The sequence below is a fragment of the Enoplosus armatus genome, chromosome 22 (genome assembly GCF_043641665.1).
Source record: "Enoplosus armatus isolate fEnoArm2 chromosome 22, fEnoArm2.hap1, whole genome shotgun sequence".
NCBI classification, from domain to species: Eukaryota; Metazoa; Chordata; class Actinopteri; order Centrarchiformes; family Enoplosidae; genus Enoplosus; species Enoplosus armatus.
The window spans coordinates 470,366-487,338 of record NC_092201.1 but is presented as its reverse complement, the minus strand read 5'-3'; the positions used below and the strand labels follow the sequence as shown (position 1 = coordinate 487,338).

General features: G+C 42.1%; 1 protein-coding gene across 5 annotated transcripts in view; it reads left to right on the top strand.

Moving 5' to 3' along the window:
• Positions 1-13,531, top strand: part of flncb (filamin C, gamma b (actin binding protein 280)) — a 46,276-nt gene extending 32,745 nt beyond the window's left edge. For 2 of the 5 annotated variants that reach the window (XM_070929037.1, XM_070929036.1), the window contains 21 exons: positions 1,595-1,784; positions 1,879-1,902; positions 2,524-2,771; positions 3,377-3,469; positions 4,171-4,270; positions 5,162-5,302; positions 5,520-5,648; positions 5,988-6,161; positions 6,479-6,640; positions 6,996-7,199; positions 7,806-7,958; positions 8,241-8,363; positions 8,485-8,742; positions 9,463-9,732; positions 10,049-10,186; positions 10,772-10,887; positions 11,549-11,681; positions 11,989-12,165; positions 12,249-12,467; positions 13,040-13,246; positions 13,325-13,531. In XM_070929037.1, coding sequence (XP_070785138.1) covers positions 1,595-1,784; positions 1,879-1,902; positions 2,524-2,771; positions 3,377-3,469; positions 4,171-4,270; positions 5,162-5,302; positions 5,520-5,648; positions 5,988-6,161; positions 6,479-6,640; positions 6,996-7,199; positions 7,806-7,958; positions 8,241-8,363; positions 8,485-8,742; positions 9,463-9,732; positions 10,049-10,186; positions 10,772-10,887; positions 11,549-11,681; positions 11,989-12,165; positions 12,249-12,467; positions 13,040-13,246; positions 13,325-13,512 — 3,447 coding nt within the window. In that variant the 3' untranslated portion in view covers positions 13,513-13,531. Of the gene's footprint in view, positions 1-1,594; positions 1,785-1,878; positions 1,903-2,523; positions 2,811-3,376; positions 3,470-4,170; positions 4,271-5,161; positions 5,303-5,519; positions 5,649-5,987; positions 6,162-6,478; positions 6,641-6,995; positions 7,200-7,805; positions 7,959-8,240; positions 8,364-8,484; positions 8,743-9,462; positions 9,733-10,048; positions 10,187-10,771; positions 10,888-11,548; positions 11,682-11,988; positions 12,166-12,248; positions 12,468-13,039; positions 13,247-13,324 lie in introns of all 5 variants that reach the window. The other 3 variants (XM_070929038.1, XM_070929040.1, XM_070929039.1) reach the window with 3 other exon arrangements.
• Positions 13,532-16,973: the final 3,442 nt, after the last annotated feature.

Below are 16,973 nucleotides of genomic sequence, written 5' to 3'. Positions count from 1 at the left end.
GTCTCCCCTCCCCCCTCCTCCCCTTCCTCCCTGCCTCCTTGTTCACTTAAAACAGGAAATATGTTCCACTCAGGTTATTATTCATATGAGCTTAAGAGGGAATCAGTAGAGACAAGTGAGCCTTGTCCTGTTAACAGTTTTTTTGTTTTTCTGAATCAAAGAAAGAAGTTATTTCTATTTTGGATATTTTCTGTGCAGATTTATCTACTAAATTAAAATAAAACAGTCTGTTTAGTAGCTGATCTGGAGCTTTCAATCATATCACATGTTTTTTAGTACCAATTAACTTGTCAACATCTCTGGAAAACTTTGTGGAAATTTCTAAGAAAAGTTCATTCTTGACCTTGAAAACAGCCGTTAACAAAATAGTCTCACCACAAGGTCCATTTAGTAGCTGTTGGAGCTTTTTATCATATCACATGATCTTCCTCAGCTGATTAAGTTGCCCAGTTGTCATCACATCATGTCAAGTTGTATTTATTAATTTTCTACCCGAGCGCTTTAAGGACTTCTTGTCCAAGTTGAGAATGAAATGTCATTTGTACTCTGTGGTATTACTACTTTCACTCACGTAAAATATCCGAGTGCTTCCTCCAGCACTCCTGCTGTTACAAATCTGTCTCATTTGTAAATGTAAATTCAGTGCCTCCACCCGTCCCCCCACCCCCCCTCTGTGGTCTGTATGTGAACTGACCTTCATTCAGTTTTATCTAATGAGCTAACAGTTAGATGTGGTGTTCAGTTCTCCACTAACCTGCCTCCATCCATCCATCCACCCCTCCTCTGCTGCATTTGCTAGAGTTAGATCCTGTGTGCTGTTGAACAGATGAAGAACTTTAAACGGTCCATGTGAGTACTGTGAACACCACTGGTCTCAAACCATCAGGAGCCATCAAGGTTTTTATTCTGTCTCTGGATGACAGAGAGTTTGGTTTGAATGAAAAACCGGAGGTGAAGAGAAAGGAACAGTTTACAGTTTGGGACAGACCATAAAGACCTCCATCTCTCCTGAACCTGAATCAGGAGCTGAGAGGATCCAAAGACAACCAGTCAATATAATCAGGACTTAGTTGTCAGGACTCGATATCGTAGGAAAGCAAATTAAACGTGTTGTAGATGAACATTTTTACTGGTACGTTCAGTATCATCGTGTTTCTGTCGTCCAGTTGTTAAAAGAAGCTGTTTGTGCTGTGATGAAAGACTAAAGACGGATCAGTAAGGAGTGCTTCTGGATGTAACTTAAAAACAAATCATCATTAGATTGAGGACAAACTCAGAAATTTGATTCTTAGAAATATGAAAATGCTAAAATATGAATGTGTGTCTCAGAGTTAATGCTGAAAAAGTGTACGCACATTTCATTGCTTTAAAAATTTTGGAAGAAAATAGGCAAGAAATGTAAAACTGTAACCACAGAAGACACCTAACATTTAGTGTATCGATACAAAGAAAATCCTGAATTATCAGTATAGTCGACACATGGTACTGAAGGAGACCACTGATGGCCAGTACTTCACTTCACTGTAGGATAGTTTTAGTACCTTAAACATATCTACACAAACACACCACTGACTTCCTGTCCGTGTGTCTCCAGGATCCCGAGGGAAAACCCAAGAAGGCGAACATCCGAGACAACAGAGACGGGACGTACACGGTGTCCTACGTCCCGGACATGGCAGGACGTTACACCATCACCATCAAATACGGAGGAGACGAGATCCCGTACTCTCCGTACCGCATCCACGCCCTGCCCACCGGTGACGCCAGCAAGTGTCTGGTCACAGGTCAGACTCCGCCCATCACTCCTCTGGCAGCCAATCAGATTTCATCACCTGAAACTATCACAGCATCAATGATCCTCTTGTTGTTTTCCTACAGTGTCAATCGGAGGACATGGACTGGGTGAGTCAACTGTATTCTCCACTACAGCACTTACATGTGCTTCACTGATGATACTAGAAACTTACATTTGACATATATGGAGTAGTTTCTCTATTAGTGGTTCCCCAAACTGTGCAGGGAAACATGTCAAAGATCAGAGAAGAAGAAGAAGAGACAATAAAGAGTCTCAACAAAGTGCAAAACTATGAAGTGGTTTGAGTCACTGTCTGGCTCCTGCCCGGGTTGTGAGGTCACCTTCCTTGTTAAATTGTGTTTTCCCTTTGAACTCAACCCCAACCAATCGTGTCTGTGATGTCTAACAAGACAACAAGCTCCTGACTTCCACACAAGACAGGCCCCAGGCCCTTTACATCTTCCATTGTTGTCTGTCCCACAGCTTTAACTTTTATAAATTATTATAGTCGCCTGTTTAATAATGTATATCTGAAACATATAGGTTTGTAAAATACAGTGGAAACAGAAGAAGAATCTCAAACACTCATAAAGTTCAGGTTTTGAGAAGCTGTAAGCTACAAGAAAGGTTTGAAGATCAGTTCAGCAGCTGGGCTGCAACAAGGCACGTCTTCATTCTGTCTGTTAATAACCACAACTAGCATCCTGATTCGTCGTACATCTTGTCAGGATCAGGTATCGGCCCGACCATCCAGATCGGAGAGGAGACGGTCATCACCGTGGATGCAAAGGCTGCTGGGAAAGGTAAAGTCACCTGTAAGGTGTCGACCCCTGACGGAGCGGAGCTGGACGTGGACGTGGTGGAGAATGCTGATGGGACGTTTGATATTTACTACACGGCTCCGGAGCCCGGGAAGTACGTCATCACCATCCGGTTTGGAGGGGAAAACATTCCCAACAGCCCCTTCCATGTGGTGGTGAGTAGGGGAAGGGGGGGGGGGCAGTCTGGTCTGCAGGTCAGGTTTTCTGTTGTTGTGGATTACTTGTTGTGGAAAATCATTAAAACTGGAAATAAAGTCACTCTTTGGTGACTATAAAGAGACTATAATGGTAACGATTGGTCAAACGTGTCATTTTAAAAGCTCATAAGTCTGTTGGGACCCACTGGATCATTTTTCTAATAATAGATATATAACAGATATTTAACAACATCACATTATTAATACAGATGCTGTGTAGCATGTTGCATCTAGTGATGTGTTCACTGGCGCCATCATCAGGTCCACATTTTAGTTCATGACCTCTATGCTAACACAGAATGCTAAGATGCTAACATAATAATAATAAGAGTCAACATGAAAATGAGATAATGCTCACATTTAGAAGTACATGTAAAAGGTAAAACATATATATTAATACAGGCAAAAGTATTTGGACCTGCAATACAAATGTATCCTGAAACCCGTTGGACGTTGACTTTAAAGCATCATTACCACAAAACGGAGACATTTGTGTTTGTGCATGGAGGAGTGTGTGTTTGTGTGTGTGTGTTCCCTAAAGGTTGTACCTTGTTCCCCGATAGGCGAGTGATACCATCCCAATAATAGAGGAGCCATGTGACAAGCTTCAGTTACAGCAGCCCTACACTCCCTATGTGGGCTTCTCCCCTCGCTGGGTACACAGTGTTGTTATATACCCGCTGTCCTCTTTACAATCGTCCTCTCTGTCGTTTCACTGGAGCTGTTCCAGACCTACACAGTCGATAACAACCCACATTCACTTATTGATCTCTTATTGGCTCAGCATGGTGCTGCATGTTTAATCTGCATGATTATCTGTCTGCTGCTGCTGGAAGGGGGGGGGGGGGGTGTTTTAGATTTAAATGTTGTTAATTTTATTTATTTATTTTCTATTTTAATTTTTTTGTAGCTTTATTTTTCTTTTACACTGTTTACTGTTTATTATTTGTGTTTGTTCTTTTGTTTTAATTTTGTTTTAATTTAATGTAATTGTTATCTTGTCAAATTAGTTTTGTTTTGTGAGGGACTATGTACAATAATAATTCAAAAGTCTTTATTAGCATGAAAGTTTTAAAAACAATGTTGCCAAATATCTGGTCAGTACACAATAATAGTAATATGAACATTAACTCTAATAAACATCTGTTTATTTACCAGCTCAGGTTTGGTTTTGATCATTTAACAGTTAAGAGGAAGTTTGGTCTAACTGGTTTTAGACCAGTCTAAATGTCCCTCCCCTGATGCTCCCTCTCTGCCCTCCTGCTGTGCTTCCTCCTCCTCCCTCCTCTCTCTGGACAATATCCCAGAGTTCCCAGTATGGTGACACTAACGCACCTCCCCTCTGGCTCTGGTCTAGGCCACCGATGATCCCATCAGCCCCGTGGACGGGATGGAGCCGATGCTCCGCCCCTTCAGTCTGGTCATTCCCTTCACTGTGCAGAAAGGAGAGATCACAGGTAAGAGCTCTGGCTGTTTACATGCTGTTTGTTTGTCTCTGAGAGGAGAAGATAGAGAAGGTAAAGATCTACTTTGTAGAAAGTTCACTGTCAGTTCTGAATTCTCACTAATGAAGAATCTTTGGTTTGAGAGAAGAGAGAGAGTAAGAAAGCATGCATGCCATCACTTTATTCATAATGATGAAAAACTTCTACACAACACTTCTGTATAAGTGTGAATCTGTACACATAAGTAGGACAGTTCTGATATATCAAATTTAAAAATATCAATGTTTTCATTGTGTTTCTACCCAAAGTGTCAGTTTAAGCAAACAATAAGGTCTGTGCTTCAAATGAGCTTAAAAGTATTTAGCAAAAGAAGTGACACTAGTTAATATCTCCGTTTTGAAGCTGTATGATATTACCTTCCTGTTTATATTAACTGTATATATGGTGAAAATATTGATTTGTGACGATTACAGTCAAGTCATTTTTATTTCTAAAGCCCCATATCACAAATCAGAAATTTGGTGGAGCTAAACTTCGCAGTCGTCATCACTGATGAGTGAGGATCTTTACAATGTTTACAGTCATTTTACTTGATGGAGTTTTTCTAAGCCCAGCTTGAAACCAGACCTCTAAAACCAACACCATGTCAGCCCGTCTCTCAGTCCTGTCCGACTTCCTGTCTGTGGCTCCTATATAACTATAATATAGTTTCATGTTTAAAAAGGCTCCTCAAACAGCTTCTCACTGTAGTTTTTATCAGTGGGGACTATTTTCAGCAGCGGATTAATCCACATTTGGTGCTCTAGTTAGTATTTGGGGCAGCAGGACGGTGTATGTGGGATTGTCAGAATTTACGAATAAAGTCACAGTGGGAGCCATGATTGTCTGTGTTTTGTCCTCCAGGTGAAGTGCGAATGCCGTCCGGTCGAACCGCCTGTCCTCACATCACCGACAACAAGGACGGCACCGTCACTGTGAAATACTCCCCGACAGAACGAGGCCTGCACGAGATGGACATCAAATATGATGGAAACCACATCCCAGGTAACACCCCAACATGTATTCACTTCATGTTTATTTCTTTTCAGGCTCAGCTAGAGCAATAAGGATTCATTCAACCAGAGGTCTTTGCAAACAAATAGTAGAGTATCATCAGCAAACAGCTTGACTTTAGGATCAATCGGACATTGTCCTAAACCCTGGCTGCACTTTATCAAACTGTCCTGTTAATAGGATTCCTCTTGTGTTTTCTCTGTTACAGGAAGTCCACTCCAGTTCTATGTTGATGCCATTAACAGTGGTCATGTGACTGCCTATGGCCCTGGTCTGAGTCACGGCACGGTGAACAGACCGGCCACCTTCACTATCGTTACTAAAGACGCTGGAGAAGGTATCAATATCATAAGTTATTATGCCCTGTGAGCCCCTGGAACATGTGTAGGAAGTGTTGACTTACACTGACAGCAACTTAACAGTGATAGAAAACACAGCAAAGTAGAAGTGATAGAAGTGATCGGAATTAAATTGTGAGTTAGAACCGTGTTGTAAAACAGAGAACGTGTTCTGGGTGTTGAGTATAACATGTTATTGTACTGATGGAATTAGTGCTGTGAACATTTTACTGAATTTACCATGTCAGATGTTCAGTACAATTAATTACACCCCTGCCGATGGTTTTTACCAAGCTATTATTAGGGACCGGCCTTTATCTGTTTGTCTCTCTCTGCAGGTGGTCTTTCTCTGGCTGTGGAAGGTCCGTCTAAAGCAGAGATCAGCTGTAAAGACAACAAAGACGGGACCTGTACTGTGTCCTACCTGCCCACCGCACCTGGAGACTACAACATCATCGTCAAGTTTGATGACAAACACATCGCCGGCAGCCCCTTCACCGCCAAGATCACCGGTACTGAAACTCTGAGTGTGTCTCTGCAGGTCATTTTAGATTAAAGCCAGAACAACTCATGGAGGCCTTTGTTTCAGAGGTTTCATCATACTTTTTTAGTTTTTTCAGTAAACTGTTCAAATATCTTTTGGGTATTGAGAAATTTTGATCTAAGTTTGACATTTTCTCTGTATTTCCAACCTCTTAATAGGTTTGCTTTTTTGCAATTGCATTGCATTATTTTATAGTTTTATTATCCAAGACCGTAACAGAATTACTTGTAACATCTGACAGGTTGAGCTGGTTTTGTTACTTGTTTTGTTTTGATGGATCTCCAGGTGATGACTCCATGAGGACGTCTCAGCTTAATGTCGGCACAGCAACAGATGTTTCCTTAAAAATCACGGAGACGGACCTGAGCAGCCTGACAGCGAGCATCCGAGCGCCGTCTGGAAACGAGGAGCCGTGTCTCCTGAAGAGACTTCCCAACAGACACATCGGTCAGTTCTTTGTGTTGAGAAACTTTCTGTATGTAATTCTTTAAAGGAGCTTTAGTAATAAGTGACTTAAATAACTCATTTTATGCTCTGTTTGAAACTGACGACCAAGTAACTCGTGTATAACATACTCAATGTTTCTGATAACTTCAGCAATAATCAGTGATTTTATGATTCCAAGTCTCTTCTTCTGGGTTTGTTGCTGATGTTTGTGGAACAGTCGACTGATTTTAAGGAACTCTTTAAGACACAAAATATGACTTAAAGTTAAAATATGACTAAAATCTCCAAACGTCAGTTTAACAGACGACCAAACAAAAGGACAAAATTATTCTGATAATGCTCCTCCTGCCTGCAGGGATCTCGTTCACACCAAAGGAAGTCGGGGAACACGTGGTGAGTGTGAAGAAGAGCGGGAAACATGTGACCAACAGTCCCTTTAAGATCATGGTGGGTCAGTCGGAGATTGGAGACGCCAGTAAGGTGAAGGTTTACGGTCAGGGGCTGGTGGAGGGACACACCTTCGAGGTGGCCGAGTTCATCGTCGACACCAGGAACGCAGGTAAGATTAACACCTGAGTTTAAACAGGTTAGTTCAAGTTAGTTAATATATAATATATTAGTCACATGATCTTCTTCATCAGTGCTGTGTGGACATTTGGTCCATTTTGGAGATCGCCACTTAATGTTTTAACCTTGGGAACAGCAGAGAAATAATTAAAAAACAAAATTTCTAGTTGTATTTTAAAATGACAGAATTGGTTTTTAGTGGCATTTATAAAAAAAAATCCTCCAATAATTTTGATAATTCTATTTTTATTTCAGCTACATCGACAACTGCAAAAAAAACAAAAACTATTTTCTAAGTATTTGTAGAAATTACTTTTTGTGGCTCATGGGTATGGTCTAAACACTTACAGAATATGCTTTTTAATTATTCTGTTATTAGAAACAAACAATTCCTCCACGTAAAGTAAAGGTTTAGTTATGAAAACAGAACCAGACTCTTCATCAGAGGGAAGATACTCAGACTGAGACGAGTTCATTTGAGTATTTGTATAAATCAGAACATATTTTTGTCTCTTGTCAACATATAACGTTTCTTTTTGATTGGATGAAAGGATTTTTGTCTCTTGTTGTTTCGACCCCCTCTTCCTCTTCCTCTCAGGTTATGGAGGTCTGGGTCTGTCCATCGAGGGTCCCAGTAAAGTGGACATTAACTGTGAGGATGTGGAGGACGGGACGTGTAAAGTCACTTACTGTCCAACTGAACCCGGAAACTACATCATCAACATCAAGTTTGCTGACCAACACGTCCCAGGTACAAACTGGACTGACATCACCTGATTGATTACATTAGGTCCGATCAGCAGGGGGCTGGCGGGTCTTTGCTGCAGGGAGGTCCCAGAACAGAGCCATGCCTCCAAATGTAACCTGCTGCAGATGGAAATAAAAGTCTTCTTTGACTAAATGAATGTAATCCGTTCAGCACAGTCAACATTTTGTCTCCAACAGTTTCTGCAGAAATCAGCTCACGAATCAGGACAAACAAGTCGTCAAAAACGATTTTTTCTTTAACGTCATAATATTTTTGTGTGAACAGGAAGTCCGTTCACAGTGAAGGTGTTCGGTGAGGGCCGGATGAAGGAGAGCATCACCAGGAAGCGTCAGGCTCCCTCCATCGCTACTGTGGGCAGCACCTGTGACCTCAACCTCAAAATACCAGGTGAGCTGTGACATCACTGTCTCCTGCACCTCCACCTGTCCTCTCTGCTTCCTCCTCTTCACCTCCTTCTCTTTGTCCCTCGTTGTCCTCCTTCCTCCCTGCTCCTCCCTGCTGGTTTTAGGGAACTGGTTTCACATGGTCTCGGCGCAGGAGCGTCTGACTCGGACGTTCACTCGCAGCAGTCACACCTACACTCGGACGGAGCGGACGGAGATCAGCAAGACTCGAGCAGGAGAGACGAAGAGGGAGGTCCGCGTGGAGGAGAGCACTCAGGTGGGAGGAGAGCCCTTCAGAGACGTGTTCGGAGACTTCCTGGGCCGAGAGACTCTGAGCGGATTCAACGGCATGCCGGCCGGCAGCCGACCGCCGCTGCAGGACGGTGTGTGCGTGTGGACGAGTGTGTGTTCTTGAGTTCAAAATGTTTCTAACTTTATTGATACTGATGCAGGTTTTCAGTGTGTGTGCATGTGTCTGACTGACTGGTAATAAACTTTAACAGGTTGCCATGGAAACGTCTCACCGCACTACCTTGAACTAATAAATAATGATCTGATGATAACCTGATCTTGCATGTAAATGTTTGTGATATTTCTGTAACGCACTGAAAGTTTCTGTGGTTTTAATTTCTACATTTCAGAGGTTCAATTTTTGAATTGCTTAAAATTCCCACTTCCTGGGAATTTTCCAGAGCTTTCAGCCACTCTGGGAATTTTTGGTGGATTAGGTGGAAAGGGTGGCTTTAGTTTTCGGGGGTTAGGGTACCCCTTTGGGAGGGAGTGGGCTCACATTGAAGGAAACATGTTTTTATTTGAGCTTGTTTATGTTCTCTCTGAAAGAATCAGATTTTTGTGCCGCGTGTAGTAAACATTTATTTATTTATTTATCTTACAAACACAAACCTGGTTTTGTTTCTGGCCTGTAGAAACTCTTGTGGATAGCTGACAGACATCAGCAGACCAACATGTCTCCAGAGCGCAGATCAAAACCGTACAAAACATCTGGGGTGACTAGAAAAGGTTTGAATCCAGCAGGACAAATCATCTGATCCATGTCCCTCTTTCCCTCCTCTTCCTCCCCTCCTCCTCTTCCTCCTTTTCAGGTGAGACAAGTAACCAGGAGATGACGGCTCAGGTGACGAGTCCTGGAGGGAAGACGGAGGACGCAGAGATCATTAAAGGAGAGGACAGCACCTACAGTGTCCGCTTCATCCCTCAGGAGATGGGAGCCCACACTGTTAATGTTAAATATCGGGGCCAACATGTCCCTGGGAGCCCCTTCCAGTTCACCGTGGGGCCCCTGGGAGAGGGAGGGGCCCACAAAGTCCGAGCAGGGGGAACCGGGCTGGACCGAGGAGTGGCAGGGATCCCAGGTGGGCTGGAAACTCTTCTTTCTTCTTTCTCTTCTTCTCCTTCCCTGTCCTCCATTCTGTTCTCCCTTTCCTCCTCCTTTCTTCTTCCTGCCTCCTCTTCCCTGTCTTTCTCTTGTCTACGTATCATGAAGGTGTTTCCTCTTCCATTGGCTTTCGTTCTTTATGGTGCTGGACGTCCAGATCTGACTTCTTTTCTTCATAAACGTCTCAGATCTCTCTTTTTTTTAAAGGAGACACCCCCAAACTACTGATTCCCTCACAGTTTACTGTTTATGATGTGAAACTGTAAAAGTGCACAGTGTTTGTTGTTTTTCAGCTGAGTTCAGTATCTGGACCAGAGAGGCCGGAGCTGGAGGTCTATCCATCGCTGTGGAAGGACCGAGCAAGGCCGAGATCACCTTTGAAGACAGGAAGGATGGATCCTGTGGAGTCGCTTACGTAGTTCAGGAGCCTGGTGAGACTCTAACACTGACTCTAGATCTGATTTGATCCCTAACACAGACATTAATGGTAGGAAGTCTGGATCCCTGTGTCCTCGGCAGAGGTTTTATGTTTGTTCTTTAGAAGAGAAACGTGTCCCACTCAGAGTGAACATTACATGCAAAGTACCACAAGGCTCACTCAGGACAGTTTGTTATTTAAAGGAATGTGCATTTTTTTAATGATCTGGTTTTTATTTTAGTAGTTATATTGATTTAGATAATCATTCGATCAGTGGATGCATCAATTTTGGCAGCTTTTTAACTGAGTGCATAATTCAAACACACGAATAAGAGAAGTTTTAAATGACTCCACAGTCACTTATTATATGCAGGATTTTACGTTATATGCACCTATAAATTAGGGAGTTTCACAATAATGGCCAAAACTACAAAAAGTAAAAATGTACAAAATCAGTGATGTCACAGCGAACACCAGTTATACTGAGGTACAGAGGAACAGGAGACTTCTGTTGGAGAGCTATGAACGTGACATGATAATGATATAAAAAGCTTTTATATTCTCAGTTGGCTTCTTTGCTCTTATTCCTTCTCTCCAGGCGACTATGAGGTTTCCATTAAGTTCAACGATGAACACATCCCAGACTCTCCGTTTATCGTCCCCATCGCCACTCTGTCTGACGACGCTCGCCGCCTCACCATCACCAGCCTGCAGGTGAGAGCTCTTCATTAAGTTAGAGAGAACAGTCACTACAGCTGCGGTCACTGATATATGAACAGTCTCCATGTTAAACCTTCTGATGTGTCATCTGCTATATTAAAGGCGACATTTTGATTAACTGTGAATAGATTTATTATTAGTGTCTGACTGTCTGCTCTATACTGAGAGTGTATTTCTCTGTTCATGTGTGTGTAAATGCATCTGCTACCTTCCTGTTTTAACTATAGCTGTGTATTTGGCCTCTGACCTTTGTAGTTAAAAGTGACAGTTGAAGCTTTACTTAACACCTGATGCATGAACTAAAGAAAAACATTTGTGTATGAGTATATGTACTGACTATAAAAACATTGTACAAGACTGATACTAACAGACATACAAATGAAGAGAGACGACAAATATATACAAATTTAAGTAGTTTGACATCAAACAAGCCTTAAGCCTAAATTTAAAGTTTTAATATCTATATAACACTAAGAAATCTTAGATGAGACTTGAGAGATATGTCCAATGAAAATGTAAAAATCTGATTCACTAAAACTTGTTTTTGGCTGTTAAATCAGGGAATTAACTGTAACACCGTAACATGGTCTTAATTAATGACATTTACAGCATACCGTAAACTTTATTTTCTATTTCTTCATCTGTTCTTTCTTAGGAGATGGCACTGAAAATCGGGCAGGAGGCCTCCTTTGCTGTACAGCTGAATGGAGCCCGAGGGCTGATCGATGCTAAGATCCATACACCATCAGGAGCCATAGAGGAGTGCTACATCACTGAGCTGGACAGCGGTAAGACCAGAACTTTAAAACTGTCCAATGGAAGGATTTTATGTAAATACACAGCAGTAATACCAACCATGTACCAGTAAAAGGTTGGGTTTGTGAAAGAAAAGAGTTTTAACATTTCAGTCTGGGTCCACTACCATTCAGTTTTTTATACGTTACCTCTACATGTCATCATCCATAAGCACAATAATAATGTTCGTCGCTATGCAGATGACACCCAACTCTATGTAGCTGTTGATTCTGATGAGTCAGGCCTTCTTTACTGCTTGGCAAACTCACAGCATCATCTGTAATCCATGTGTTTCCACAGACCAGCATGCGATCAGGTTCATCCCGAGGGAAAATGGAGTTCATTCTATTGATGTTCGTTTCAATGGCAGCCATGTTCCCGGCAGTCCCTTCAAGATCCGAGTGGGAGAACCAGGACAGGTTGGAGATCCTGGCATGGTGTCTGCCTTCGGACCTGGACTGGAGGGAGGAACCACAGGTATACAAAAAATAAACACCTTAAAAACACCTTAATGAAAAAAATAGGTAGATTTTAATGGTTGTTCATCATGACTCCTTCAGGCGTCGCATCAGAGTTTATTGTGAACACGTGTAACGCTGGCTCTGGAGCTTTGTCTGTGACCATCGACGGACCATCGAAGGTGAAGATGGACTGTCAGGACTGTCCTGATGGCTACAAGGTCTCTTACACACCCATGGCTCCCGGAAACTACCTGATCTCTATCAAGTACGGAGGACCCCAGCACATCGTAGGCAGCCCCTTCAAGGCCAAAGTCTCAGGTGGGTTAATGGACCACAAAGCCTGTTGGCACTGTCTTGTGATTATTGTGTTCAGTGCTTGAATTGGAGTTCCCTGGAGTTTCCCTTCATTGGAAGGGGCCTAGCCCAAACTGGGAAAAACAGACCCAGACCATTATTCTTAACTTACCTTTACAGTCTACACTTCAGACAAGTAGTGTTCTCCTGGCGCCCGCCAAACCCAGATAATAAAGCATGATCCACCACTCCAGTCAACACGTTTCTCCTGCTCCCTCCAGAGTCCAATGGCAAATGCTGAAGTTGCTACCTGAGTTCGGACCTGGATAGTGACTGTTGCAACTGAGGACAAAAATGTAGAAAATGTGCACTTGCCAGGACACTTCATTATAGATATACAAGATGTAGACCAAACCCAAAACAAAACTTATACCCATGGGGAGAGTTTGGTGGATGGGAGAAAGTCAGCCCAACAAAATGGCCAATAGCTACAGTCGTAAATACACAATGAGCTGAGGCAGCTGAACCCTCTCATTAGAAGGCCTTATACTATAGGAGTGCAGTATTTTTTAATGTTTTCTTGAATCTCTCTGCAGGACCTCGTCTGTCCGGTGGCCACAGTCTGCACGAGACGTCATCTGTTCTTGTGGAAACCGTCACCAAGTCATCGGCGATGGGAGGGCCCTTTGCCTCCTTGCCCAAATTCTCCTCAGACGCCAGTAAAGTCATCTCCAGAGGCGCCGGACTGTCGAAGGCCTTTGTAGGTCAGAAGAACACGTTCACAGTCGACTGCAGTAAAGCAGGTGAGGAACCACACAGGAATGATTCGTTCTCTATCTTGAAAATAAATGTTTTACCACCACTGATTCTTGACCCTGCAGGCACCAATATGTTGATGGTGGGCGTTCACGGGCCAAAGACGCCTTGCGAGGAGGTGTACGTCAAGCACATGGGCAACAGGATGTACAACGTCACGTACACAGTCAAAGAACAAGGCAGCTACATCCTCATTGTCAAATGGGGGGACGAGAACGTCCCAGGCAGTCCCTTCCACGTCACCGTCCCTTAAAACTGAACTCTTCATCTCCATGTCCCTCTGCCGCAGCTCCTCACCATCCTCATCTTGATGCACTGAAGACGCAAAGACTATTCACTTCCTGTTAAAGCAGACAGTTTTCATGCTTTGTGCCACGTTTTTCATTCATTTCATTGAGACACTCCTGCAGCAACAAGAGTTCTGTCACACCAGCATTTAGATCAGTTCTACTGAATTATGCTAATTTGTGATGTTGGACAATTACAAACCGTCTTAACCTTCGAAGGGAGAATCAGAGAGTCCAAAAGTTAGTTCATATCAGAAGATATTACAATTTTAGCACAACATAGTGCAAACAACATTAATTTGTGCACAAAAAATATTATCTAAGATGGATCCTGTTTAACTTATATATATTTAGCATTTTTAAATTTAGTATCTTGTTCATACAAGATACTAACATCAGCGCCCAAGATGAACATTGATCTGTAAGTCGACACATGAAACCCTGACCTGCTGGTTTCATTGATTCTCACTTGAAGATTCAGTCTTCCCTTCATGATGAATTTAAACCAACTCAGCAGATCTTTGTACCATCAAGATTTCTTCAGGTTATTTTTACAACCAGGAACAGAAGCTTGTGTCACATCATCTGGTCAAACCTGTTTTGTATTGGTGTCTTCCCACAAAGCTGCAGAAAGCTGATGACGGAGGATCAGGACAGGCTGTGCTGTGACTTTATGTCAAGAAGAAAAATTCTTTGCTTTTGATTTTATTTATTCAGACCTTTTTTTCCCTCATTTTATTTTCTTTGACAGAAAATGGTCTTATTGTAGAGAAAGAGCAGGTGATGAGGTTTATCTTCTCTCCTGGATTATTTGTTCAGAGAAAGACAGACGTGATGAGTTTTTTACCACTGGAAGATGTGCGGTGAAACAATCTTTTGTGAATGTTGAAAAAACACAGGTGATGTTGCAACAACACAATATTACAGAGTGACATTTTATAGTGATTTTGTATGTAATGGATGAATGAAATGAATTTTAACTGTTTGATATGTTAACCAAGATTGTGCAGGCATAATAAAAGTTTATTCGCTAACTTGCCACAAAGACCTGCTGCTGGTCGTCTGATGCTTTGTTAATTGAGAGATTTAAATGAACAGTTAACGCAGTGTTGGCTATCAGGCCGCAAACATGTGATCTGACAAGAACCGATCATCCATCCAGGAGGAGGGTCCCCTGAGGGGGGCGCTAGAGGAAAGATCATGGACTAAAATCTAACCCGTTCATCCTCTGGAGAGCAGGAATGAGATCAGGACATTTACCGACAACCTGCCTGTTATATTTTAAGATTTTTTGTGGAAAAATAAAATAATACATTTGATAACATACAAATTACAGGTGAATTTATGGTGTTCGCTCCTTGAGTTGTGTTTACATACGAACGTACGTAGATTTACAATATACAAAGTTTTGCAGTTTACGCTCTCCTTTAGTTGTGATTATGTGATGTATATGCTGTCCATGGGGCGACCCAATCGACCACAGAGAAACACCTTTAAAACAACCAAAGCCATGCGATTTATTAACATTAAGACATACAAACAACGCTGGCACAGGAGCTTTACAGCACATCGTGCCCAGGCCAGGTGCACCTCGTTGGGCAATCATGATGTAGCACACCTGGGCAGAGCCAGAGAGGGCAGAAGAGGGAAAGGGACAAACGGCACAGGGAAACACATACAGCAGGAACAGCGACGTTTCACACATTAATGTGACTGTAGTGACGGCTTCCTCTCATCCATGTGAAGCGGATCATTGAGGCAGCCAGACAAAGAGAGGAGGATGTTTTAATATTGACCCTGGTCCTTCAGCTTCAGGCTCCATCATGAGGTGGACTTCACTGATTAAAATTTAAACTTCATGTTTGAAGCTCGGACAGAGTCAGCAGCAGCTTGTTTGTGAGTCTCAGCCTGAGCTGTTTCCCCCACAGGGATCTTTAAAGTTTCATCAAAACAACAACCAGGAGGGAAAGAAACTCTGCTGCAGCACAAACTGCTGCTCTGCCAAGTTTGGACTTAAAACAAAAAGTTTGCTGGTAGAAAAATGAACTGAGGTCGAAGTAGAAATATGGCTCCTTTTACAATAAGTTTACAATAAGGTAACATCATCATAAACAGTAACAGGAGCAAAAAGAAAGAAGAAAACAGTAACTAAACAATAAAAGTAGTGAAGTAGTGTTAAGATCACCATCATTTCGATTTCTTTTTTAATAAAAAATGACATCATTAGATTAATGACCTTCAATAAAACAATAAATAAACTGTGTTTGTGGAAGCACATAATTAATAATTTCAAACCAGGTAACAAAGTGTTTCACATGGCGGCAAATCAAAAATCCCAAACTTATCAAATTGATTTAGATCATAGTGGCTCTAAAAGCGGATAAAGGTAATTACAGAAATTAAGATAATTAAAAAAAATCAGGGGAATCAATTTAACTCAAGGCACTAAAATGAAAATGAGTTTTATTATGTGATATGATACACAGTTTATGTTACATGATGACAGAATGGAGAGATTTGAAATAAAGGTGATGAAGCTGCAGGAGGCCAGCAGGTGGCAGCAGAGATCCGTCAAACTGAAAGCAGGCAAAAAACCAAACCTGCAAGTTAGAGACTGAAATATTGAAATATTCACGAGAAGGTGAGAAATGATGGAGCCTAATGTTGAAGACACAGAGAGGCCTGATGATGATGATGATGATGACGTGTGTTCATGTTGTCTCAGGATGCCCCCCCCCTCCAGCAGCATTAGTGAGGGTATTATTAGTCTGAGCGGACGGCTGTAATTAATGCCTTTGAGGGAGGGGGCAGTTGGGGGGGGTGACGGGGCAGCTGAAGCTAAAAATACTCCCTCCTAATTTAACCAGCCGGATTTCTAATCCAGGAGACGGCGACTCCCTCCTCCTCCTCCTCTTCTTCTTTTATTCTCTTCATCAGTGTTGCCTCAGTTGATTCCTGCCTTCATGTTTCACTGTAAACTTCATCCTGCAGCATCATCTTCATCATGTGGAGGAAAACAAGAACAGGATGAACTCCTGTCAGTGATGGAAGATCAGATCTTTACTGAAGTAAAAGTACCAATACATCTGTGTACAAATACTCTGTTACAAGTAAAAGGCCTGCATTCAAAGTCCTTCAGTAAAAATACACACTGCTTCATGTTGTTCAAGTATCAGCAGCATTATCAGCTTCATGCAGTACTACTTTATGTACAGGTACATAAATGTGAGGGCTTGTGAGATGATTCATGGGAGAGAAAAGAAGAAATGTTTGAAGACAACGTTTGACGTCTTTAATGCTCAGAAGAAATCCAAATTCTACAATCAAACAAAAGCTGCAGAACAGCTTCTACATGGACCGTGAGACGAGATCAGTCTTTTCAACAACATAAGTTCATGGTTGCTTCATCATCCATTAACGCTGAGAG